At 51.0% G+C, this 24,824-nt stretch overlaps 1 protein-coding gene across 10 annotated transcripts in view; it reads right to left on the bottom strand.

The window, feature by feature from the left end:
• Positions 1-24,824, bottom strand: part of LOC102463105 (scavenger receptor cysteine-rich type 1 protein M130-like) — a 111,931-nt gene that overhangs the window by 6,759 nt on the left and 80,348 nt on the right. For all 10 annotated transcript variants that reach the window (XM_075902548.1, XM_075902594.1, XM_075902557.1 and 7 more), the window contains 7 exons: positions 10,084-10,398; positions 9,545-9,850; positions 7,145-7,468; positions 6,752-7,066; positions 6,004-6,318; positions 4,691-4,753; positions 4,293-4,607 (listed from right to left, as the gene is read on the bottom strand). In XM_075902548.1, coding sequence (XP_075758663.1) covers positions 4,293-4,607; positions 4,691-4,753; positions 6,004-6,318; positions 6,752-7,066; positions 7,145-7,468; positions 9,545-9,850; positions 10,084-10,398 — 1,953 coding nt within the window. The remainder of the gene's footprint in view (positions 1-4,292; positions 4,608-4,690; positions 4,754-6,003; positions 6,319-6,751; positions 7,067-7,144; positions 7,469-9,544; positions 9,851-10,083; positions 10,399-24,824) is intronic.

Here is a 24,824-nt window from a genome sequence, read left to right as displayed (position 1 = left end):
TGTCTCAGATATTGAAGCCTTCAAATACTTTGAAGGCCCCAACATGCAGAGAGTCCTTCAGCTGTGATCTGTGCCCAATGCTACAGAGGAAGGCGAAAAACCTCCAGGGCCTCTGCCAATCTACCCTGGAGGAAAATTCCTTCCTGACCCCAAATATGGCGATCAGCTAAACCCTGAGCATGTGGGCAAGACTCACCAGCCAGACACCCAGAAAGTTCCCTATAATGAATGGTCAATTAGTTACCAAGATCATGTTATTTCATCCAACCATCCCCTTATTATAGAATCATAGAACTGGAAGAGACCTCAGAAGGTCGTCAAGTCCAGCCCTCCACTCTAGGCAAGACCAATCCCGCATAGCTTCAGTTTCCTTAGGGAATTTTGTAGCAATCTGAGATCTTGCAAACTGCTGCTTTCTCATCTGTCAGTTGGGAAGGTTTGTCAAAGCTGAAGTTCTCTAGGCTAGGGCATTGAAAGGAGGGATGTTGATGAGATCCTGCAACCTTTGTTGCTTTCCTTTTCTGTGCGTATTTTAATAACTATTCCTTCTATCAGCAACTGCTGCTGTTTTGCTTCTGGCTTTGTTCTCCTCTAGCACTGCGAACTTCAAACACCAACTCATGTTCACCTTTTACAGGGTAGGCTGCAGGGCGGTTTTAGGAGGGGAGGTTTCTGTACCAGATTTAAATTGGCTCCAGAGCTTCCTTCCCAGACAGCTACACACCAGATGCATTCACAATGGGTATGTCTAGACTACATGCCTCTGCTGACAGAGGCATATGAATTAGACATAACAACAGTCAGTGAAGCGGGGATTTAAAGCTGTTGTCGACTGATCCTGTAAACCTAGTTTCATGAGGCATAAGGGGATTGGTTGACAGTGGCTTTCCTTTGTCGACCGATCCCCATCGTGACTGCCACTTTGAGCCGACAAACAGCTGAGCCGGCACAACATGGTGGCCATTTTTATTCTAACGAAGCGGGGGATATTTAAATCCCCGCTTCTTTGACTCTGTTGGTATGTCTAATTTACATACCTTTGTCAGAAGAGGCATGTAGTCTAGACATACCCAATGAGATTAGTTCCTATGATGAGGTAACTGGCTCTGTAGACATGGGAAAGTCAGTGGATGTGATATACCTTGACTTTAGCAAGGTTTTTGACACAGTCTCCCACAATATTCTTGCCAGCAAGTTAAGGGAATGTGGATTGCATAAATGGACGGTAAGATGGATAGAAAGCTGGCTAGAAGGTCAAGCCCAGCGGGTAGTGATCAACGGCTCTATGTCAGGATGGTGGTCGGTTTCTAGCGGAGTGCCCCAAGGTTCAGTTCTAGGACCGGTTTTGTTCAATATCTTTATTAATGACCTGAATGAGGAGATGGATTGCACCCTAAGCAAGTTTGCAGATGACAGTAAGCTAGGGGTAGAGCTAGATCCACTCAAGGGCAGAAATAGGGTCCAGAATGACTTAGACAAATTGGAGGATTGGGCTACAAGAAATCTGATGAGGTTCAAGAAGGACAAGTTCAGAGTCCTGCACTTGGGACGGAAGAATCCCAAGCATTGTTACAGGTTGGGGACCAACCAGCTAAGTAGTAGTTCTGCAGAAAAGGACCTGGGGATTACAGTGGATAAGAAGCTGGATATGAGTCAACAGGGTGCCCTTGTAGCCAAGAAGGCTAATGGCATATTAGGTTGCATTAAGAGGAGCATTGCCAACAGACCCAGAGATGTGATTATTCCCCTTTATTTGGCTCTTGTGAGGCCACATCTGGAGTATTGTGTCCAGTTCCGGGCCCCCCACTACAAAAAGGCTGTGGACGCATTGGACAGGGTCCAGCGGAGGGCAACCAAAATGATTAGGGGGCTGGAGCATATGACCTATGAGGAGAGGCTGAGGGAGTTGGGTCTGTTTAGTCTGCAGAAGCGAAGAGTGAGGGGGGATTTGATAGCAGCCTTCAACTTCCTGAAGGGAGGTTCCAAAGAGGCTAGAGAAAGGCTCTTCTCAGTAGTGACGGATGGCAGAACAAGGAGCAATGGTCTCAAGTTGTGGTGGGAGAGGTCCAGGTTGGATATTAGGAAAAACTATTTCACTAGGAGAGCGGTGAAGCACTGGAATGGGTTAACTAGGGAAGTAGTGGAGTCTCCATCCCTAGAGGTTTTTAAGTCTCGGCTTGACAAAGCCCTGGCCGGGTTGATTTGGTTGGGATTGGTCCTGCCTAGGGCAGGGGGCTGGACTTGATGACCTTCTGAGGTCTCTTCCAGCTCTATGGTTCTATGGAGATCCCCTAAGTTATGTCTACATAGCAGCGTTACTTTGGAATAAATTATGTTATTCTGAAATAGCATAGTCCATGTCTACACAGCAAGTAGTTATTTTGGCATAATGTTGAAATAATGTTGAGCTTGAGGACTCCTTACTCCAACTCCTGTAACCCTCATTGTACAAGGAGGAAGAGAAGTGGGAGGAAGAGTGCTCTAGCTTAGACTTCCTGCTGTGTAAACAGCGCCTAAAGTCAATATAAGTTATTTCGACTTCATCCGCACAATTGACGTAGCTAAAGTTGTGTTGTTTATTTTGGCTTTATCCTTGCTGTGTAGAGGTGCCTTTACTGGCCTGACAGCTATGGCTGAGGGGCACTAAAATAAATGGCTGCACAATTTATATGGAACTTAACTGCTCTGGCTAAACAACAGGACACAGTTTAGTATTTCATTACAGTCCGTGCCCCTTTCCCTCAGCTGCTTCTCCCCCTGCTATTCTAGCCCTATGGCCCCTCACGGCCCTGCCAACTCCCCACCCTCCACTGCGATCGCCTCCTCGGCTGCTGCAGGGGCGTTTTACACAGTCACGCCCATCAGGACCCACCTGTGTGCTGGGCCCTGGCAGTTCGCACCTGCGCACCCAGGATGACTAAGACCAGGCAGAGCAGGGCCCGACCACGGGCACCGTGACTCTCCCACTGTCAGTCACAGGGCGGCGCAGGGGAGCTGGACAGAAAGGAAAAGGCCACAGGGAGGGATGGGTCAGTGAGAGTCGGGGGGGGGGGAACTCCCCAGTTGCTCAGTGCCCGTCCTAAGGCTGCAGGCAGAGTCACCGCACAGCTGGATTTCCCTGGACGTGAATCTTTTTTGATCCTCTCACCAGAAGATTCTCCAAAGTGGAGGAAAAGTCCGAATTTCTAAGAGCAGACTCCAGGTGAGAGCCAGCTGCCTCCATGTCTGGGTTGGTCCCTCCCCTGCAGTCACAGCTCACTGCTTTCTTCCCTGCAGCTGCTGGGTCCTGGACACCTGAGCTCCCCATCCCAGCCCTGGGGAGGGGTGAGGCCCACAGGAAGGGACTGACAGGCCAGCGCTGTGCCCTGTGTCCTGCTGGGACAGGAAACAACACTGCCCCCCACCTCGAGAGTGAATGTGCAGGAACCCCTCCAGCTGCCCCCAAATCCTCCCTCCAGCTCCCTGCCAGTGACAACTCCACTCTCACACCCCACCAGCACCACCCAACTATACTGCCTCTCCCCCTCCAGCTCCCCACCCCTCGGCACTGCCCAACCATATCGCCCCCCTCCAGCTCCCAATCCCCCTCTGCTCTCCAGGGTCCCTAGTTCGGAACCTGACACATGGTGACTCTAACTTCAGGGCACCAGGCTGCTATTTCAGTCAAGGGCCCTGACCTCTCAGCTGCAATCGTCTGACATGAGACCTCCAGCTCCGCGGGGCCTGCAGCTCCCACCCCGGTGTCCCCGGCCCTTCGATTTCACAGGCCTGGGCAGGAGCCCTGGGCCTCAGTCTTCAGCTTCACCTCCCCCCCTGCAGCCCTGGCCCCCGGGCGCTGCGACTCCTGCGGGAAGAGGTGGGGTGTTACCTGCTGTCACTGTCACACCTGCGTAGGGAAAGGGAGCAGAGTTGGAGTCTGGCGGCGGGGGAGGGGAATGTGCTTGTTGCCTGGGGGAGCAAGTCCCCGGGGTGTCCAGACATCACCTGTTCTCTTTCCCACAGACGTCCCCAGCAGCGCGGCGCCTGCACGCCGGGGAGTTAGGGCCCAGGTGCCCCTGTGCTGAGACACTGGTAACAAAACAGCACTTGCACCCTGAGGCCTGTGATGGACCCTGCAGCTCCCTGGGCCAATACCTGAGCCAGCCCGACCCACAAAGGTTCCACCCACGGCAGCCATGATGCTCCAGCACACAGGAGATGGGAGGGGTCAATCCGTGAGCAAGGGGGGCAGTTGGGTCCATCCTCCTCCCTGAACCTCACAGCGTGTCACAGAGACGTCGGCTGCCACTCACCTGAGCAACTCACGGCAGCATCTTCCTTATGGCCACAGTTGCTGTCACCCCAGGGCTTGGCAGGACAGTCCCAGAGGGATGACTCTGTCCCTCTGCAATTCAACATCTCCACCCAGATGGGACCAGTCCCCTCGCCGAATGCAGCCTCGCCCGGGGCAGACACGGCCGCTCCACAGCCCAGTTGTTTACACACCACATTAGCGTCCGCCAGGTCCCAGGAGTCATCACAGACTGTGCCCCAGGAGCCACGGTACCAAACCTCCACTCGGCCCGAGCAATTGCCCTCTCCTCCCACGAGGCGCAGCTTGTCCTGGTCTGGAAATGCAGAAACCTCCCATGTTACTGGCACAGCGGGGAACGCTCAGGGAGTAGGAGGGGACAGGGAGAGGCAGAGATACCTGTGCAGCTTGTCGAGTTCGGGCATTCAGCAAACAGGGGCTGAGGCGGTTTCTCCTTTTTTCCTGCAAAGAGCAAAGGATGCAGTGAATGGACTGAGGAGCATGAGTGATGTGGGAGTGAGCAGGGTGGGTCTGTACATGAAACCCCCCAAGTTCAGCAAGTTTATAAACTTAAATCTACACTCTAGTTTTTTCCTAGCTAATGGATTTGTTACTCAGCCGCCCCCCTGGCTTCTGAAATCTGTAAGCAGCTCCCAGCTGGTGTGACGGTTGGTGGATGTCTGAGTCTGTCCCAGTATTCCCACAGACGGTCACTCCTGAGCCCTGCCCCTTCCAAGGTTGGAAGGTGGAAGCCAATGGCCAGCTGGAATTCACCCAGGTTATTGTGGGGATGCAGGGACAAGAAAAGAGTGGGGTCAGCACTGGGCTGGTGTGGGACTGTCGATCTGAAACCCGCTATCGCCGCATTCCTTCACAGACACAGACACCCGCTTGGGGACTGCTCACTGCCTGGCTGGCAGGAAGCAGAGCCTGCAGCAGAGCCCATCTCCAGGCAAACTACCAAGGGTCTGCAGTAGGTGTCTGATCGACCAGCCTGCCTGATGGGTGGGAAGGGGAAAGTCCAGCAGCCACAGCAGCCATTCAACAAGTGCTCACAGCTACAATACTTGGTGCTCCTGCCTCCTTCCCAGCCCTGCTTTTTCCTTGGCCCCAGACTCACCCCCTCTTGCCTCACTCCAGGTAACTCTGTCCTTCCCTTTGGTTCCTATTGCTGATTTCTGACTGGCGCTGGCCTCTGAGCATACATCTAAACTGCACGGCTATTTGGGATACTAGAGGTATCCCGAAATAGCAACCCCACGTCTATGCAAGCCACCTCTTATTTTGAAATAGCGGGCATGCTATTTCACCATCTCCTGTTCTAACTACTCACCACAACTGCCACATCCTGGTCACTGGCACTGGGCCCCTCTCTGACTGTTCACCCCACACGGGCAGCCGCACAGATTCCCACCTGGGACTCGCTCACAAAGATGTCTGGGGGCTCCCCTAGGTGACTGCTCTGTGCCACCCAGCGCCTTACACTGACTATCGCCCCTGTTGCTTTCCCATGAGCTGTATTCTCATTCCTGGGACGGTCGGTGACACGGCGCCTGTCACTGCTGAAACTAAACTCAAACCCACTTCACCAGGCGCTGTGAGTGTGGAAGTGTCTGTGCTGAAAAGTGAAGACGTGAAAAACTGCTCCCAGGCCCTTCCCTTGTGTCATACGTGCAGAGGGTGCGTGTCAGCGCGGAGCGTGTCAGAATTACCAGGGCAAGTGATGTGGGTCTCTTCCGCACGGTCATCACACGACTGCTGTTCCCACGGGCGGGAGGGGCACTGCCAAAGGGAGCTGTGCTGCTCACGGCATGTAACATGGTCCAGCCACGTGGGACCAGAACCTTCTCCATACACAGGGCCAGACTCAATATACCCTCCGTCACCACAGTTCAGCTGCTTGCAGACGACTGATGCAGTGACTGTAGACATCTGATTGGAGCAAATGCTGCCCCACGTCCCATTGTAGAAAACCTCCAGCCGCCCGGCACAGTCACTGCCACTCACCAGCCGCAGGTCTGTGAACTCTAGAAGAAACGCACAGACGTGCAATATAAATGGTCTGATTCTGAACATAACAGGGGTGAGAAGAGTGAAAACCCCATAACCATGACCAGCCCCAGGCATTGTTCTGCACAGGCCAGTGCCTACAAAAGTCGCTGCAAGAATCAGAGACTCATCCGGCCACCACGTGCCCATTAGAAAGGCAAAGGGCACATCTGGAAAGTGTCCCCTTCACGGCCGTTACACGCACAGATAGTCCAGCGATAGCTGTAACCGCCCCTCCCAGCACTGGGGACACAAATGCAACAAGAACTCATGGGAAATGGCGACTTTCTAATCATGATCCCAGTAGGTAGGTAGGAGAGACACAGAGACGGTGAGAGAGTTTCTACCATTCCCAGCTGTCTCCTCACATCCCCTGGTAACCAGGCTCCCAAGAGCGCTCCCAGACCAGACCTGAGCAGAGAACTCCCGCATCCTGTTTGTGTCTGCAGTTGTGCTGGCCCCAGGGTGCGAAAGGACAGGCCCAGAGATCGGATTCGTTCCCAGAGCACTTCACATCGTCCAGCCAGATCTGCCCGGACCCTTGCCCGTAATGAGCAGAGACAGTTGCATTGAGGGCGCGTCCACATCCCAGCTGTTTGCAAACGACATCGGCGTCTGGCAGGTCCCAGGAATCGTCACAGACTGTCCCCCAGGAGCCATTGTAATAAATCTCCACTCTCCCGGCACAGCGACCCGGCCCTTTCGCCAGCCTGATCCGCCTGCTCCCTGTGGGACAGATCCCAGCGGTTAGTGCTTGTCGCCCTGCTGCCCAGAGCACGTGTGTGAGATCGGGAAACGACTCACCCGAGCAAACGACACCGACGTCCTCGGCAATTCCTGCCTGGGCCGGCTCAGACTGGGAGTTGTCACAGCTGGTCAGACGAGTCTCGTTCCCTGCACACTGGACCCATTTCAGCCCCACGGGGCCCATCCCTCGCTCAGACGAAGGGGGGTTATAAGCTCTCTCAGCTGCTCCGCACTGGAGCTGCCTGCAGACCACACTGGCATCGTTCATGTCCCACTGGTCATCCAGCACCCGGCTCCACACATCATGGAGGGAAATCTCCACTCTGCCGTCGCACCGGCTCTCTCCACTCAGCAGCCGCAGCGCCCCAGAGAGACCTGGGCCTAGGAGAGATGGGAGAGATGCACTGAATAATAGTCTCCATTGTGCACTGCAAACAGTGCGCAGTGTGTGATGTATTATGGACTGTCTCTAAAGAGGAAGGTGTAACCCAGTAATAAGAGCATGTATCGGTGTTAAAGGGAACAGGCTCTGTCAGAAGGACCTTTTTCTTTTCAATCCGTAAGTGGAAGTTTCTGTAAGGGCAGCCATACTCTGGGCATGGTGGAAGGGCTTGCTGGCACACCCTGCACATGAGTGAGCGAGGACATTCCTGTTGATTTCTGCCTGAGAAACTCTCTGGCTGTGTGTGCTGTTGTAATGGCTGCTGAGGTTTGTAGTCACCTACCCAGGGTTAAATGCCTGGCAGCCAGTGAATGGTGTCTGCATAGGTGCACAGTGGGTGAGTGGTGCATGATTTAGGCAAATTTGCCTTAAGGAAGTTTGGCCAGTGGTGATCAACAGCGGCTTACAGTTGTTAAATACAGCCAGGCAGCAGATCAGGAAGGACTCACTGAGCTCAGAAGTGGGTGGAGCCAAGAGAGACTGATCTGGCCAAAGACAAGCAGCAGGGCCGGTGCAGCGGCTGTGGCTGGCACAGTACATACTAGTGACGGCAGCCTGACAGGTGCAGAGCACATGCACTGGATCCAAACAGCCCTTCCCCTACCCTGGGCAGAACAGGACAGCTCCGGCCGGCCATGGGGCTCTCCTGCGCCCTTGCACACCACCCAACTCCCTCTCCTGAGCTCCCCACCCCTTGCATTGGGCTCCCCCTCCAGTGTCCCAACCCCCCTGAAAATGAGTTATGGGATCTGAGCAGTGCTGGGAACATCTGCTCATAATAGAGACGCACCAGGTAGAGAGGTGGGTTGAATCAGTATTGCAAGTGCAGCCTTAACTCTGGTATTTCCTAAATCTAACTAAATGAAATGACACCGTATTTTATTATTTTACTAAAAGGTAAATATTAAAGGAGGTCAACAACACAAAATCTTTCCTGTGAAGAGAAGAATCATAGAACACTAGAATTGGAAGGGACCCTGAGAGGTTATCGAGTCCAGTCCCCGGACCTCATGGCAGGACCAAGCACTAGACCATCCCTGATAGATGTCTATCTAACCTGCTCTTAACTATCTCCAGAGATGGAGATTCCACAACCTCCCTAGGCAATTTATTCCAGTGTTTAACCACCCTGACAGGAAGATTTTCCTAATGTCCAAGCTAAACCTCCCTTGCTGCAATTTAAGCCATATTTCAATTTTTAAATAGATCTGACATATTGTCATGTGGAAATGGAATGATAATTTCTGTTTAGATTCTAACTGAAGTGTTAGAGTGTTCTTCTACTGTAAAAAAGTTAATAAAAAAGTTTAAAAGGTGTAAAAAGGCAGGAGGAAAATCCTCTGAGTTTTTTCAGCTGGAAAGATGTGAACAATGTTAAAAAAGCCAAGGGAGAGAAAGCGCTTTTTCATTTGTGCCTTGCTACCTAAAATAGCCTAGAAACTCAAGTGAGAGAAGGGGGATTTGATTTTCAGCAGTTTATAATTCAGTCAAACTTGGATGGAATTTCACTTCACAAAAGGAAGGGACCTCCCTGGTCCCAGCACTGACCCCTTCCCATACTACAAAGGCTGCTGCAATCAATGAAGGCAGAAGAGCTTCTCAGGAAGGTGCAAACTGCCGACAATATTTAATAATAGAAAGTATGAAAGAACCACCATATTGGGAGTCACTATTAGCCGCTCCCTCCCCACAATTACCATTGGAGAAGGACGGGGACAGTGAAACGGTGACATTTATGAAAACCAAAGAAGAAAGTGCTACTCTTGCTCCACTGCCCTTTGTAAGGACAGAGTTGCTGATGTTTTTACTGGAGAATCCAGAGCTTCCCTTCACTGGTATTTTTCTGATACCATTATTTACTTGTATTGTATCTGTAATTTATTAATGATGATTATTATTATTCATTTGGAATCAAGCTCCTCCTCCCCTCGCTGTGCTCTGAGGTCCCCCTGCTCTGGGACAGTGTCACACACTGATGGCAGGTGTCACTAATCTAGCATTGCCCCTGCACTTACCTGAGCAAACCACACCGGCATCATTGTCGTGTGAGCACAGAGAGGCCCCCAGGGCAGTGACAGGGCAATGCCCCAAATGGGGCTCAGTCCCTTCACAGTGAAATGTGTCTGCCCAGACAGGGCCGGTTCCCTTCCCAAAGTGCCCTCCTCCTGGCACCGACACAGCGAATCCGCAGTCGAGCTGACGACAGAGAACGTTGGCGTCTGAGAGATCCCAGCGCGAGCCACAGAGGGTTCCCCAGGCACCACGCACCTGGATCTCCACCCTCCCGGAGCAGGCTGTGCTGCCGTTCACCAGCCGGAACCCTGCGAGCCCAGGGGAGAAGGGAGAAGGGTTTAGAGAAATGAAGCCTTGGAGCTATTCTGTAGCAAATAGTTAACAAAAGGAGACTCGGGGCATTTGGTTCCTGTCTCATTATCTTGGCTTGTTTGGGGTTTTATCCAACCCAGCTCCCTACACAGGCAGATCCCTACCTCACCTCACCCTAATGCAGAATACACAGGAGCGTGATTTTAAAGATGTTGCACTGAGTCCTTACGTGAGCACGTGACACCAGCATCGTTTGCATGTGAGCACGTCTGATTCACTCGAGAGACCCTGGGGCAGGAAAACAGGAGAGACTCATTCCCCACACACTGTAATTCTTCAGTCCAGACCAGCCCTTGTCCTTCGCCAAAGTGAGCGCCTCCGAGGACCGATGCAGCTATTCCACACTGCAGTTCAGTACAGATGACGTCGGCAACTTTGAGATCAAAGTGCGCATCACAGACTGTAGCCCACGTGTCTCCATGTATTATCTCCACACGTCCTGAGCAGGCAGTGTCCCCTCCAACCAGCCGGGGCTTCACATGTCCTGGAAAGTCAATGAAGGCTGAAAATTATAAGGGGCCTTTGGTAGTAGGGATGCTTGAGTGCCATAAAACAGTGTCTAAATGCTGATTTCCTGTTCTGTGGCCTAGCGATGGCAGCAATAGAAATAAAAGGGCAATGAATAAAACATGAGGAAAGGGGGCACTAGAGGAAATCAGTCAATATACGTAAGACGACAATATGAAGAAAACTGATAATGGAAGCAAAGACCCCTAAGTATAAAACTCATGGCTGGCGGGGCTATGAGCAATGAGTTTATGAGGAACAAACAAATAAACAAACCCTAACAATGGTGCAGGCCCATTAGAAATGGAGATGGTAAAACTGTTAATAATGAACCAGAAAAGCCAGAAGTGCTCAATAAACATTTTTAGTTTTGGATGGCAACAAGGTGTCTGTTCATATTTTGTAAAGAGGATGAACCACTCTCCAGTCTGTTGATACTGAAGAAGAATATTAAATGGCATCTACCATGGTTAAATATTTTTAGTTATATCCACAGGCCTGAATAGCTGATAAAACCACAGAATAATAGAAATGTTGGATTGGAAGGAACCTCAAGAGGTCACGTAGTCCATGTCCTCATACCAAGGCAGGCTTAAGTAATCCTAGGCCATCCCTAAAAGATTTTATTATTTCATTTGTTGTGCAAAGTCACCAGTGATGGCTGTTCCAGCGATGGCTATGTAAGCTATTCCATTACTTAATGGTGGCTATTGTTAGAAAGCTTTTCCTAATATCGAATCTGAATTTCCTCCCTTGCTGCAATCTAAGGGTATGTCTACACTACCACCCTAGTTTAAACTAGGGTGGGTAATGTAGGCAACCGAAGTTGCAAATGAAGCCTGGGATTTAAATATCCCGGGCTTCATTTGCATCTTGCCGGGCGCCGCCATTTTTAAATCCCCGGTAGTTCGGACTCCATGCCCACGGCTACACACGGCACGGAGTAGGTAGTTCGAATTAGGCTTTCTAATTCGAACTACCGGTACTCCTCATTCCACAACACACGGAGTCCGAACTACCGGGGATTTAAAAATGGCGGCGCCTGGCAAGATGCAAATGAAGCCTGGGATATTTAAATCCCGGGCTTCATTTGCAACTTCGGTTGCCTACATTAACCACCCTAGTTCGAATTAAGGTGGTAGTGTAGACATACCCTAAGGGACAAAGAAAACAATTGACAAACAGGCTTTCACATATGTGCAGACTGTTCGCATCTCCCCTCCGTCTTGTCTAGACTGAAAATGTCCAGGTCTTTCCACATTTCATCATAGATCATGTTTTCTAAAGCTTTTACTCTAATGCTCTCCTCTGGACACTCTCCAGTTTGTCTTTATTGTTCTTAAACAGTGATGAGCAAAACTGGACACAGCACTTCAGCTGAGGCCTCAGCAGAGCTAATTAGCGCAGGACAATTACCTCCTGTGGCCTACCTATGACTTTCCTGTTAATTCAATTCAGAATGAAATGTCCTGTTTTCACAACAGCATCACAACTTAATCTGTGATGCACTATAATGTCCAGATCACTTTCTGCAGTACTGCTGCCTGGTCAGTTGTTCACATTTTGGGGTTTTTTATTTGATGTTTCCTTCCAAGACTAGGAATTGTTTTTACTGAATTTTAACTTCCTACTTTCAGGTCAGTCCTCCAGTTTATCAAGATCATTTTGAATGTTAACCTTCCCTTCCAAAGAGCCTGCAACCCCTCCCAGCTTCAAGCCATCTTCACATTGTGTGGGCCTAGTCTCTCCGCCATCATCCAAGTCATGTAAGAAAATATTGAGTAGTACAAGCCCCAGGACAGGGCTCTAATGTATTCATCCACAGGAACACAGCAATCCTAGAGAAAGGGGTTAAAGCAACTGACAGCCCATAGGCCCATGTCTTACCTAAAGTTCAGCAATTCTCTGAAAACCTGGGCTGACTCAGCTTATCCTAGGAACTCCTGCTTCTGGGAATTGTGTTTCAGATTCCTTCCTTGCAGCCCCTGCTCCACCTCCTCTTCATCAGAGCTCCCTTTTAACAATCCCCCAGCTCTCTGTGTAAAATGTCCTACCTGAGGGGCCTCTCCCAAGTTAGGGGGCTTGGCTCAAGTCATAACCAGGAGGGCTGACCAGCAGCTTGGTGGCTAAGGGGTTAACCTAGCCAGGTGTCTGGTCAACCAATAACAATGCAAGTAGGGATTTCAACTGGGACAAAGGAATGTTTATCTTTTCTCTCCTTTGCCAGTGTCAGAAAGGTTTCTTCCAAGAAATAGGGAGATGGGAAGGCCTGTCTCTCTCCAATAAAAGTAGGGCAAAGTTTAGTTAGCCCATCAGGTTTTATTGTGTTCTGGTTTGAGGATTCAGAACTGATGTGTGCTGTTACAAGTTTTTTTTCTCTCTTTTGTAACTAAGTTTTGAGCCCATGGGGGGCGGGTCCCATGAGTATATCAATTGGTGGCTCTTGCCATCTAGCCACCGCAACTATGCTTACAATTGTAGTTTTGTTTTGATAATAAAAGTTTGTTTTCTTTTTCTTACTTACCAGTATTGGTTCATTTTTGTGTCCTTAAAGGTCTGTCGGTCTGACTAGGAGTCAGCTACCACAGACTGCAACTTGTTTTTTCTTTTCTTTTCAAGCTCTTTGGGAAAAAGAGCTTGATGTACCCCTGAGGTTTTAGGGAGGAACTTTCCCAAGTGATCTCTTCCCTGTTTTTTTTTGAATACTTCTGTGGTGACAGTGGATATTCCCCAAACTCCAGGTATTAGGATTTTGGAGGGAAGTTTTTTGTACCAAAGTCTTTAGAAACAAGGTTTTGGGGTGCTCTTGCGTGCCACCACTTCTGCATTTATCATGCCAGAGTGGGGAACAGCCTTGACAGCTCAGTTTGACCAGATTCAAAAGTTCAAAGGCCTTGACACCTGAATTGTCAGTGAGGTACCAGTTACTGGGTTCTCTGAGCCACTCTCTGCCTTCCTGGGACATGTGGGGAGCTCAGGTGGGGGCTGCCCTTTGAACCCTGGTGGGAAACATGAAAATAGAAGGAAGAGGAACTGAGGTACAGATAATATTAACAGAAATACAGGTGTGTCCAAAAGGGCTAACAAGACCCTTGGATGTATGAACAGGTGAGTAGAGAAGAGACCTGACTGAAATGCAGAATTTCCAGTGTACAGGACATTTTGCTATTTTAAAGTTTCCTATGAACTGAAAATCGGGCTTAAATTAGTTTTGGAAACTCCAGACCATGGTGTATCCAGATTTGCCACCAGGAACTCTAGCAGATGCTGAGTAACACTGACATTCTTGTCAGTTTCACCTCTGCTAACATGCTAAGCAAGCATGATAATTTCTCAGTCCACTGCTGGGACTCTGGGGCAGCTTCATTGTGTGGTCTGTCTTGGATGTCCAGGCTTCCAGACTCCTTGTGCAGCTGGCAGCCTAAATAGGCAAATAGTCCTTTCTGGGACATTTGGCAAGTCAGGGCTGCCCCACAACCCATCCCAGGAATTCCAGAATCCCTAATGCAAATCATGGAACTGAGCCTAGATTAGCACTGATCCTCCCAGGACTTGCAGGTTCTTGTCCCCTAGCGGAGAGCCTGAAAGCACTGGCAGGCTTTCTCTGGAGGTACGGACCCTAGAAAGACTGAGGTCTGCAGTTCTGGAGGAATCTGCATGACGTGGCTGCCCCAGAGCCACAGAACCTAGAAGACTGGGGTACCCAGCCCTGGAATAATCTATGTGGCAGGATTAACAGGACCCACCCAGGAACCTGGCCAGGAACAATGGAGCTTTCCACCAGACCCTGTCAGTGGTTTCGAGAATGTTAATTGAATGTGAATCGCTTTCATGAGAAATGCTGAGTTCAGCAAACTGCCATTTTCCAATGAAATTCTGGTTTGTTAGATAAGTTCCAACCAGCTCTCGTGAAGAGGTGCATGTTCAGAGCAAACTGGTTGCCTTTCTGGAAGATATACGTTGGCCAAAGACAAGTTATTAAATTCAGTACAGGAGTAATTGAATTACATTCCCCTAAATTCTATTATTCTATTATAGTCAATAGAATTAAGTTCTATAGCCTTTGTTACCTAGGAGGTCAGGCTAGATGATCTAAAACTCTCTTCTGGTCCTAAAATCATTAAAGCTATGGCCTGGTGTACACTAGCACTTTAGGTCGAATTTAGCTGCATAAGATCAATTTTCTAAACACTACCACACTACCAAGGCCATTCTGCCAAGTTTAAGGGCTGCTGAAGTCGACTTGGGGCACTCCTGCTTTTACAAGAAGTGATGCACTCTCACATCCACATGTTCATAAGCTGTTCCAAGCCCCCCGCACTGCCCCCTCCCCCTGACTCAGCTGGCCGGGGCGTTCAGCCCTCCGACACTACCCCAGCAGATACCATGAAGCCACCACCACTACTCACCTTCTGTTTGATAGGTGCTGCTCTGCAAATGAGGAGAGCAGATCTAAAATGTATTGCGCAGCGCACAGGCACCCAGTTCAGAGGGAATTGACGATCGATCTATGGATACACTGTGATCTACTGGTTGGTGACCACGGGCCTACATAGTGCGGGGGGCCCAGAACAACTTGAGAACTTGTCTAGAGGTACAGAAGGAATTCTCCCTGCACATCTCCATGAAGCTCTCGGATAGGAACACTTTTATCCTCCTCACATGGTTTCTGGGGAGGCCTTCATAGAATCAAAGAGACCTCAGGAGTCATCGACTCCAGCCCCCTGCACAAAGCAGAACCAACCCAACAAACCATCCCAGCCAAGGCTTTGTCAAGCCAGGACTCTGTCAAGCCAAGACTTCCTTATTCCTTTCTCCACGGTAGGACACCTTCCCACGCCAAGCCAGCAGTAAGTGGCCTGGCGTCATTGCAGCCCAGAGCATTGCACACAAGGCCCAGGTTTCTGGCCTCATCCAATCAGCATCAGCTGCCCCTCACTCTGTGGTTCAGAGAAGACTGATATCTCGCATGGCAACCTGGATGCAGGAGAAGGAGAAGCTGTTAGCTAGTAGCTGCTGCCTCTGCTGCTAGCGTGGCTTAGACTCTGGCACCTCCTCCCTCCCTCCCGCCTGCAGGTTCCTGTGGGAGGGGAAAGTAGCACTCTGGTGGGTAGTGGGGTGTGGTGGACAGAGAGGAGGGAAGCCGTGTGAGGCATCGCCATTCCTCACTGGCATGTCCGGACCCTGCACTCCCTCCTGCCTACAGGGTCGTGCCCTGGCAGGCCCCTCGCCACACCTGCCTCCAAATCATGTGAGCCCTGATGTTCCCTTGACAACGCCAACGTCTGCCTGCTGTACAGTGGCCACTTTAAAGCATTGCTTAGATATCACGTAGAATCGCTATGAATAGTAATTCCATGCTCCAATAATAAGAAACTAGTCAATTAGCCCGTCATAAGACGGGATTTTCAGGTCTTGTCTCCTGAGCTCTCTCTCTCTCTCTCTCTCTCTTCCTACTTCTCCCTCTCCTCCGCCTCCTGCCTCTCTCTCCATCTCTTTCTTTCTCTTCTCCTCCTCCTGCCTCTCACGCTCCCTTTCTCTTCTCCTCCTCCTCCTGCCTCTCTCCCCTCCATCTCTCCCTGGCCCCCTTCCTCTTCCCTCCCGCCGTGATGCTTGGCTGAGTGCTGCCTGCTCAGCCAAGCTGCTGCGAGGGAGGTGGGTTGGGCGGTGACATACACAGCCGGGGCCGGGGCTGGGTACATCACTGCCCTCCCTTCCCCTCTCACCCCAGGGGAGCCCAAACAGCCCCTTGCGCTGCTGGCTCCCCCGGCAACCCAGCTGAGGGGCACAGCAGTCAGCCGAGTGCCACAGCGGGTGGAGAAGGGGGATGGTGACATACACAGCCCCGCCACCTGGCTGTGTACGTCACTGCCCCGCCCCCTTCCCCTCCCTCCATGGCAGCTCGGCTGAGTGCTGCGCCGCGGGGGAGGAGGAGGCAGGGCAGTCACATACATGGCCAGGGGCCGGGTTGTCTATGTCACCGCCCTTCCCTCCCCTCTCCCATGGTGACCCGGCTGAGGGGCTCACCACTCAGCGCCACGGTGGGAGGAGGAAGGGGGGGCCGTGACGTACATGGCCCTGCCCCCTGGCCGTGTACATCACCGCCCCGCCCCCCATCTTGTCCCACTGGGCCCACCGGAGCGGCACTCAGCTGGGCCCCAGCGGGGGAGCAAGCGGCGGCGAGCGGCCCTTTGGGGTCCGGCTGCGGCCAATGGCTGCATCCCCCCCTTCGCCAGGTCTGCTTCCTGCCTCCCTCCTCCCATCCAGCCCCACGGCCCCCAATCCTCCCCAGCTGTACTTCCCACAACCTTTTCCTGCCAGCCAATCCTATGGCCCCTGAGACATCCCCCCCCTCCAGAGCTGCTTCCCTCCCCCCTTCCTCTGGGCCCCCCCATCCTCCCCTCAGCACCACAGCCCCCCCCACATTTGCTTCCAACCCCGCTTCCGGCCAGCCCTGCCCTCTTCCCCTCCCTTCTTTCCTCCCCTCCCACTCCGTGGCTCGCTGCGCTGCTCCCAGCTGAGCGGTGCTCTGGCCGGGCGCCAACGGGGGAGCAAGCAGCGGCAAGTGGCCCTTTGGCGTTTGCGCTCCCCATACGTGGACCCCAAAGGGCTGCTTGCTGCCGCTTGCTCCTCTGCCGGGGCCCGGCTGGAGCACCGCTCAGCTGAGAGCGGCGCAGCGAGCCATGGCGCGCAACTCAGGGAGGGGAAGGGGACTGGGCTGGCTGGAAGGGGGGTGGAAAACAGAGCTGGGAGGAGAATCGGGGGCTGTGGGGCTGGAGAGGAGGATGAGGGGGGCTGGAGTAAGGGGGAAGGGAAGCAGCTCTGGAGGGGGAGGGGTGTCCAGGGGGCCCGAACAGTCAGGGAGCGAGGGGAAGGGGGGCGGGGTGTTGACGGACACGGCCAGGGTGCGTTGCCGTGTACGTCAGCGTTACAGATGCACAGACACTAGGCTACTATATATATGACTAGCCAATTAGCCCGTCATAAGACGGGATTTTCAGGTCTCTCCTCCACGTCGGTCTTCTCTCCTGAGCCTCCGGTCTCTCGCTCCGTCTCTCTCTCTCTCTTTCTCCTCCTCCGACTTCCTCCCGCACCCCCCACTCTCCTCCGCCTTCTGCCTCTCTCTCTGTCTCTCTCTTTCACTTCTCCTCCCCCTCCTGCCTCTCACCCGGGAGACCGCAGAGCCCAAACGGTCGCTTGCGCCACGTGCTCCCACGCAGCGCAGAAGTCAGCCGAGCACCACAGTGGAGGCGAAGGGGGGGCGGGGCGATGATGTTCATGGCCAGGGGGCAGGGCCTGGAGCCACTGTCATGCTGCACGTCACCTCCCCGCCCCCCTTCGCCTCCCATCATGGCACTTTGCTGATATCTGCGCCGCTCAGCCAGGCCGCTGCAGGGGAGCAAGCGGCGCAAGCAGCCATTTGGGCCCTGCACTCCCCATGCAGCACGGGCCACCCAAAGGGAACAGCCAGCATTTCAGGCAACAGCACCGCCCAGAGGGAACAGCCAGCATTTCGGCGTTACAGACTCTCAGACACTGGGCTACTATATATATGATTAGCAGTAGGGATATATTACCGACCATCTGACCAGGACAGTGATACTAACATTGAAATGCTGAGGGAGACTGGAGAGGCTACTGCAATAAAGAACTCTATAATAATGGGGGATTTTAATTATCCCCATACCGACTGGATACATGTCTTCTCAGAAAGAGAAGCAGAGATAAAATTTCTCAATGGCTTAAATGACTGCTTCTTGGAGCAGCTGGTGCAGGAACCCACAAGGGGAGAGGCAATTCTCGATTTAGTCGTGAGTGGAGTGCAGCATCAGGTTCAGGAGATAACCGTTACAGGACCACTTGGGAATAGTGACCATAATAAAATAACATTTAACATTCCTGAGGTGGGAAGAACACATCAGCAGTCCAGCACTCTGGCATTTATTTTCAAAAAGGGGAATTACACAAAAATGAGGAGGTTAGTTAAACAGAAATTAAAAGGCACAGTGACAAGAGCCAAATCCCTGCAAGCTGCATGGAAACTTTTTAAAAACACCATAATAGAGGTCCAACTTAAATGTATACCCCAAATTAAAAAACATAGCAAGAGACCTAAAAAAGAGTCACCGTGGCTTAACCACCATGTAAAAGAAGCAGAGAGGGACAAAAAGGCATCTTTTAAGAAGTGGAAGACCAATCCTAGTGAGATAAATAGAAAGGAACATAAACACTGTCAAATCAAGTGTAAAAATGTAATAAGAAAAGCAAAAAAAGATTTTGAGGAACAGCTAGCCAAAAACTCAAAATGTTTTTTAAGTACATTAGAAGCAGGAAGCCTGCTAAAAAACCTGTGGGTCCCCTAGACGATCGAGATATAAAAGGAGCAATCAAGGACGATAAAGCCATTGCGGATAAACTATATGATTACTTTGCTTCAGTCTTCACGGCTGAGGACGTTGGGGAGATTCCCAAATCTGCACCTTCCTTTGTGGGTGATGAATCTGAGGGACTGTCCCAGATTGAAGTGTCATTAGAGAAGGTTTTGGAAGAAATAGAAAAACTTAGGCTATGTCTAGACTACAAGCCTCTGGCGACAGAAGCATGTAGATGAGGCTACCAGGCATAGGAAAATGAAGCAGCGATTTAAATAATCCCCGCTTCATTTAAATTTACATGGCTGCCGCGCTGAGCCGATCAGCTGTTTGTCGGCTCAGCGCGGTAGTCTGGACGCGCAGGTTTTGACATCAAAGGTATTTGTCGATCACCCAGGTAAACCTCATCCCAGGAGGCATACCTGGGTGGTGGACAAATGCCTTTGATGTCGACACCCGCGCATCCAGACTACCGTGCTGAGCTGACAAACAGCTGATCGGCTCAGCGCGGCAGCCATGTAAATTTAAATGAAGCGGCGATTATTTAAATTGCTGCTTCATTTTCCTATGCCTGGTAGCCTCATCTACATGCCTCTGTCGCCAGAGGCATGTAGTCTAGACGTAGCCTTAATGTTAACAAATCTCTGGGATGGGATTGCATTCATCCAAGGGTTCTAAAAGAACTCAAATGGGAAATTGCTGAACTATTATCTGAGGTTAGTAACCTATCCTTTAAATTGGCTTCCGTACCTAATGACTGGAAGGTAGCCAACATGACACCAATATTTAAAAAGGGCTCTAGAGGCGATCTTGGCAATTACAAACCAGTAAGTCTAACTTCAGTACCGGGTAAATTAGTCAAAACAATAGTAAAGAATAAAATTGTGAGGCATGTAGGGGTACGTCTAAACTACATGCCTCTGTCGGCAGAGGCATGTAGATTTGTTTGTTCAGCAAAGGCAAATGAAGCCGCGATTTAAATGATCGCGTCTTCATTTACATTTACATGGCTGCCGCGCTGAGCCGACAAACAGCTGATCAGGGGAATAACGGGGCTGCCGACAAAGGGCTTTGATGTCGACAGGGGGAACGTCCAGACTAGCGTGCGAGCCGACAAACAGCTGATCAGCTGTTTGTCGGCTCAGCGTGGCAGCCATGTAAATGTAAATGAAGCCGCGATCATTTGAATCGCGGCTTCATTTGCCTTTGCTGATCTGTCTAATCTACATGCCTCTGCCGACAGAGGCATGTAGTCTAGACACAGCCTAGAAGAACATAATGTGTTGGAGAAAAGTCAGCATAGTTTCTGTAAAGGGAAATCATGTCTTACTAATCTATTAGTGTTCTTTGAAGGGGTTAACAAACATGCGGACAAGGGGGATCCAGTAGATATAGTATACTTAGATTGTAGAAAGCCTTTGACAGGGTCCCTCACCAAAGGCTTTTGTATAATTGGATTAGAGGGAAGGTCCGTTCCTGGATTGAGAACTGGTTAAAAGACAGGAAACAAAGGGCAGGAATAAATGGTAAATTTTCAGAATGAAGAGGGCTAACTAGTGGTGTCCCCTAAGGGTTAGTCCTGGGACCAATCCTTTTCAACTTATTCATAAATGATCTGGAGAATGAGGTAAGCAGTGAGGTGGTAAAGTTTGTGGATGATACCAAACTGTTTAGGATAGTCAAGACAGAAGCAGACTCCAAAAAGATCTCACCAAATTGAGTGATTGGGCAACAAAATGGCAAATGAAATTTAATGTGTATAAGTGTAAAGTAATGCACATCGGGAAAAATAACCCCAACTATACGAACAGTATGATGGGGGCTAATTTGGCTATGACAAATCAGGAAAGAGATCTTGGCGTTATCGTGGACAGTTCTCTGGAAACTTCCACACAGTGTGCAGCGGCAGTCAAAAAGGAAAATATGATTCCAGGAATTATTAAGAAAGGGATAGAAAATAAGACACAGAATATCTTACTGCCCCTGTATAAAACTATGGTACGCCCACATATTGAGTACTGTGTACAGATGTGGTCTCCTCACCTCAAAAAAGATATTTTGGCCTTGGAAAGGGTTCAGAAAAGGTCAACTAAAATGATTAGGGGTTTGGAACGGGTCCCATATGAAGCGAGGTTAAAGCGATTGGGACTTTTCAGTTTAGAAAAGAGGAGACAGAGGGGAGATATGATAGAGGTCTATAAAATCATGAGTGGTGTGAAAGTGCGGATAAAGAAAAATTATTTATTAGTTCCCATAATAGAAGAACTAGAGGACACCAAATGAAATTAATGGGTAGCAGGTTTAAAACTAATAAAAGAAAGTTCTTCACACAGCATGTTGTCAACCTGTGGAACTCCTTGCCTGAGGAGGCTGTGAAGGCTAGGACCATAACAGAGTTTAAAGAGAAACTAGATAATTTCATGGAGGTTAGGTCCATAAAAGTCTATTAGCCAGTGGATAGAAATGGTATCCCTGGCTTCTCTTTGTCAGAGGCTGGAGAAGGATGGCAGGAGACAAATCGCTGATCACTGTCTTCGGTCCACCTTCTCTGGGGCACCTGGTGCTGACCACTGTCGGCAGACAGGCTACTGGGCTAGATGGACCTTTGGTCTGACCCAGTACGGCTGTTCTTATGTTCCTATGTTCTTATCACTTTGGCCTTGCACGGAGCACAGAAGCACATTCCATTGTCTCTAAAGAGGCCTTTGCTGTATGTAAACAGATGGAGGTTTAGCTCCACAATGTCTCCCCTGTGAGGTGTGCTCTTGTCAGTTTTTGTTATGCAGGAACAGGAGGCAGCTCCCTGCATGTTCTCCCCGCTCCAGCAGCTGTCTAGTCACACAAAGCCGCAGGCGAGGACAGACAGGAAAACATGTGTTTCAGGAGTGAGTGGAAAGGAGGCAAACACTCCTGAGGAGACATGAGTGAAGCACAGGCCCAGACATCAGAAGGGCAGGACAGGAGAGGGGACAGGGAACTGCAAGTGAAGCAACAGGAGAATTTCTTTCCTCTCTGCTGGCAGTGATGGGGCACCTGATGGCATGCCTGGAGACCTCCCCACAGAGCCCCCCACCCTCTCACCAGGTTCTGTAGCCTCTCCCCCAAAGGGCCCCAGGACATGGGGAGGAGGGTGGGAAATCAAGGACAGCCTGGCACTTAATCTCCAGGGTTTCAGAAGACCAAAGGCCATTCTTGCGTTTCTGGGACCCCCTTTACCACGGGGAGGCCCTTTATCCCGCCTGCCCTGGAGTGGCCCAGCACTTGGCCATCCCGTCCCGACCTGGAGGAGGTCCCACCATAGATTTGTTTTCTTTCCCTGCTTCCTTCCCTAAATAAAAAACACATGGTCTCTGAACAACAGCTTGTACTGCAGGGGTGAAGTGGGGGATTACAGGCAAACACACTGAATGCAGGGGCACTTTTCTGAGAGCAACTTGCATGACTCTCAAAACTGGCCATTCATAAAACTCTTTCAAAGCCTCCCTTATTGGCGCTGCCCCATGCAGTGCTCTCCCTATTGCCCTGCTACCTGGCTGCTCAAAATCTCTAAAAAGGCCTTTGCCTCAGCCCCCCATCCTGCCAGATAACTTCCCCCTTGCTCTTCACAGCTATTATGCAGTACTCATCAGGCTGCCACCACAAAGGGAATGTTGCATTCACTCAGGTCTATCCTAGTTGCTAGACTCCTAAACCTTCCCTCTAAATGCCCAAAAGCCCGTTGCACCTCCATTCTGCGCTTGCTCAGCCTGTAGCTGAACTGCTCCTCACAGGGGTCCAGGCTGCCTCTGTATGAATTGCTACAGGGCAATTGTCTCTGCAGCTTGGGGTCTAGTTGAAGCCCCCTGGGTTCAGCCCCTTACAGCAGTGGTCCCTGATTCTTTGGGAGACAGCCTATGGCCATGCCCCTCTTTATGCAGCCTTTACTGGTATGTCTCCACATACTCAGGCCTTGCCATAAGATTGACAGAACGCAGACTGAACACATTCATGAAGCTGAATTTGACCAGTAAGGATGTAAACAGCTGAAGTCCCATTAAATAAAGTCTGTGGATACGTTTCATTTATGCTATTATTATTAATCATTATGGGTACGTCTACACTACAACGTAAATTTGAACTAACTTAGTTCGAATTAGTTAATTCAAACTAAGGTAATTCGAACTAATGGATCTAGACTAAAAAACTAGTTCGAATTAGCATTTTGCTAATTCGAACTAGCGCGTCCACATTAAGTGGACCCTGAACCAGGCTTGAGGATGGCCGGAAGCAGTGCCGGCAGGGCATCAGAGGAGGACTTAGAGCGTGGAGATGCTGTCTCAGGCTAGCCGAGGGCTGTGCTTAAAGGGTCCCGACCCCCACCCCGGACAGACAGTTCTCTGGGTGCCCCACTTGCAAAGCAGTCCTGGCTTGGAGTGCCCAGAGTACGCACACTGGGCACATCACAGCACTCGGCCATCAGACCGGCTGCACTTGCCGCAGGCTGCCATCTGGGGAGAGGGGGCAATTGGGGGGGCTGCAGGAGAGCTTCCACCCCCAGAAGCCCGCAGAGCCAGCCCAGTCCTCCCCATCAGGGGCGCGTACCCCATTCCTCCCTCACCTCCTTCCACTTACCCTTCCCTATCCCCTCTTCTTAATGTACAGAATAAAGGACAATTGTGTTAAAAAATGGAATCTGTCTTTATTGAACAAAACTGGAGGAGACTGGGAAAAGGAGGTGGGAGAGGGGAAGAGAGAGGCTGGGAGAGGGGAGGGCAACTAAAATGATCAGGGGTTGGGAACAGGTCCCATATGAAGAGAGGCTAAAGAGACTGGGACTTTTCAGCTTAGAAAAGAGGAGACGGAGGGGGGACAGGATAGAGGTCTCTAAAAGCAGGAGTTGGGTGGAGAGGGTGCATACAGAAAAGTTCTTCATTAGTTCCCATAAAGAAGGACTAGAGGACACCAAAGGAAAGGAATGGGTAGCAGGCTTCAAACTAGTAACAGAAAGTTGTTCTTCACAAAGCAAAGAGTCAACCTGTGGAACTCCTTGGTGCAGGAGGCTGTGAAGGCTAGAACTAGAACAGAGTTTAAAGGGAAGTGAGATCAAGTCATGGAGGTTGGGTCCATGGAGTGCTATTAGCCAGGGGGTAGGAGTGGTGTCCCTGCCCAAGGTTTGTGGAAGGCTGGAGAGGGATGGCACGAGACAAATGGCTTGGTCACTGTCTTCGGTCCATCCCCTCCAGGGTCCCTAGGGTTGGCCGCTGTCGGCAGACAGGCTACTGGGCTAGATGGACCTTTGGTCTGACCCAGGACGGCCATTGTAAGCTCAGGGATCAGGGTCGGGGGTCTCAGTGGACCACCTTGATACTCTTGCACACCTGCTCCTGGGTGGCCAGGCTGGCAGCTATCCTGACCTAGCCGGCCACTTTCCTGTGCGTAGTGCGGAGGTCATGGACGAGGTCCACGATGTCCGCACTAGCCCAGGCGGGTGCCCGCCTCTTGCGGTCCCGGGCAAGCTCCCGGGAACTGCCAGCCTGGTCCCGGGAAGAGGGGGACGGCTGGGGGGCGTCGGGTGGCTGGCTCGATCCGTGCCAAGTGCAGGGTCTGCTGGCTGGGTGCTGGCAGGCTTGCACCTGGCACGGGCACCGTAGCCAGCCCGTGCCCCTTTAAGGGGTCCAGGGCCGGGAGGGGGGCAGACAAGTTTCCCTGGTGTTGGCCAGAGTGGCCACCAGGGAAACCTGGGGAGGGCTAGCCTCCCACTAGTTCGAATTAAGGGTCTACACAGCCCTTAATTCGAACTAGTAAATTCAAACTAGGCTTAATCCTCGTGGAATGAGGATTACCTAGTTTGAACCAAGCACTCCGTTAGTTCGAATTAAATTCTAACTAACGGAATGCTAGTGTAGCGCCTTTGAAAGTTAGTTCGAACTAACGTCCGTTAGTTCGAACTAACATTGTAGTGTAGACATACCCACCCTGGTCTAACAGAGAATAAGACCTCACCCAGCTTTTGTCACTCCTGTCCTGGGATTGACGCAGCTACAGCAACACC

Source organism: Pelodiscus sinensis, chromosome 1 (assembly GCF_049634645.1).
Source record: "Pelodiscus sinensis isolate JC-2024 chromosome 1, ASM4963464v1, whole genome shotgun sequence".
In the NCBI taxonomy this organism is placed as follows: Eukaryota; Metazoa; Chordata; order Testudines; family Trionychidae; genus Pelodiscus; species Pelodiscus sinensis.
Note: the sequence above shows the minus strand (reverse complement) of the source record. Positions and strands in the feature narration are given on the sequence as shown.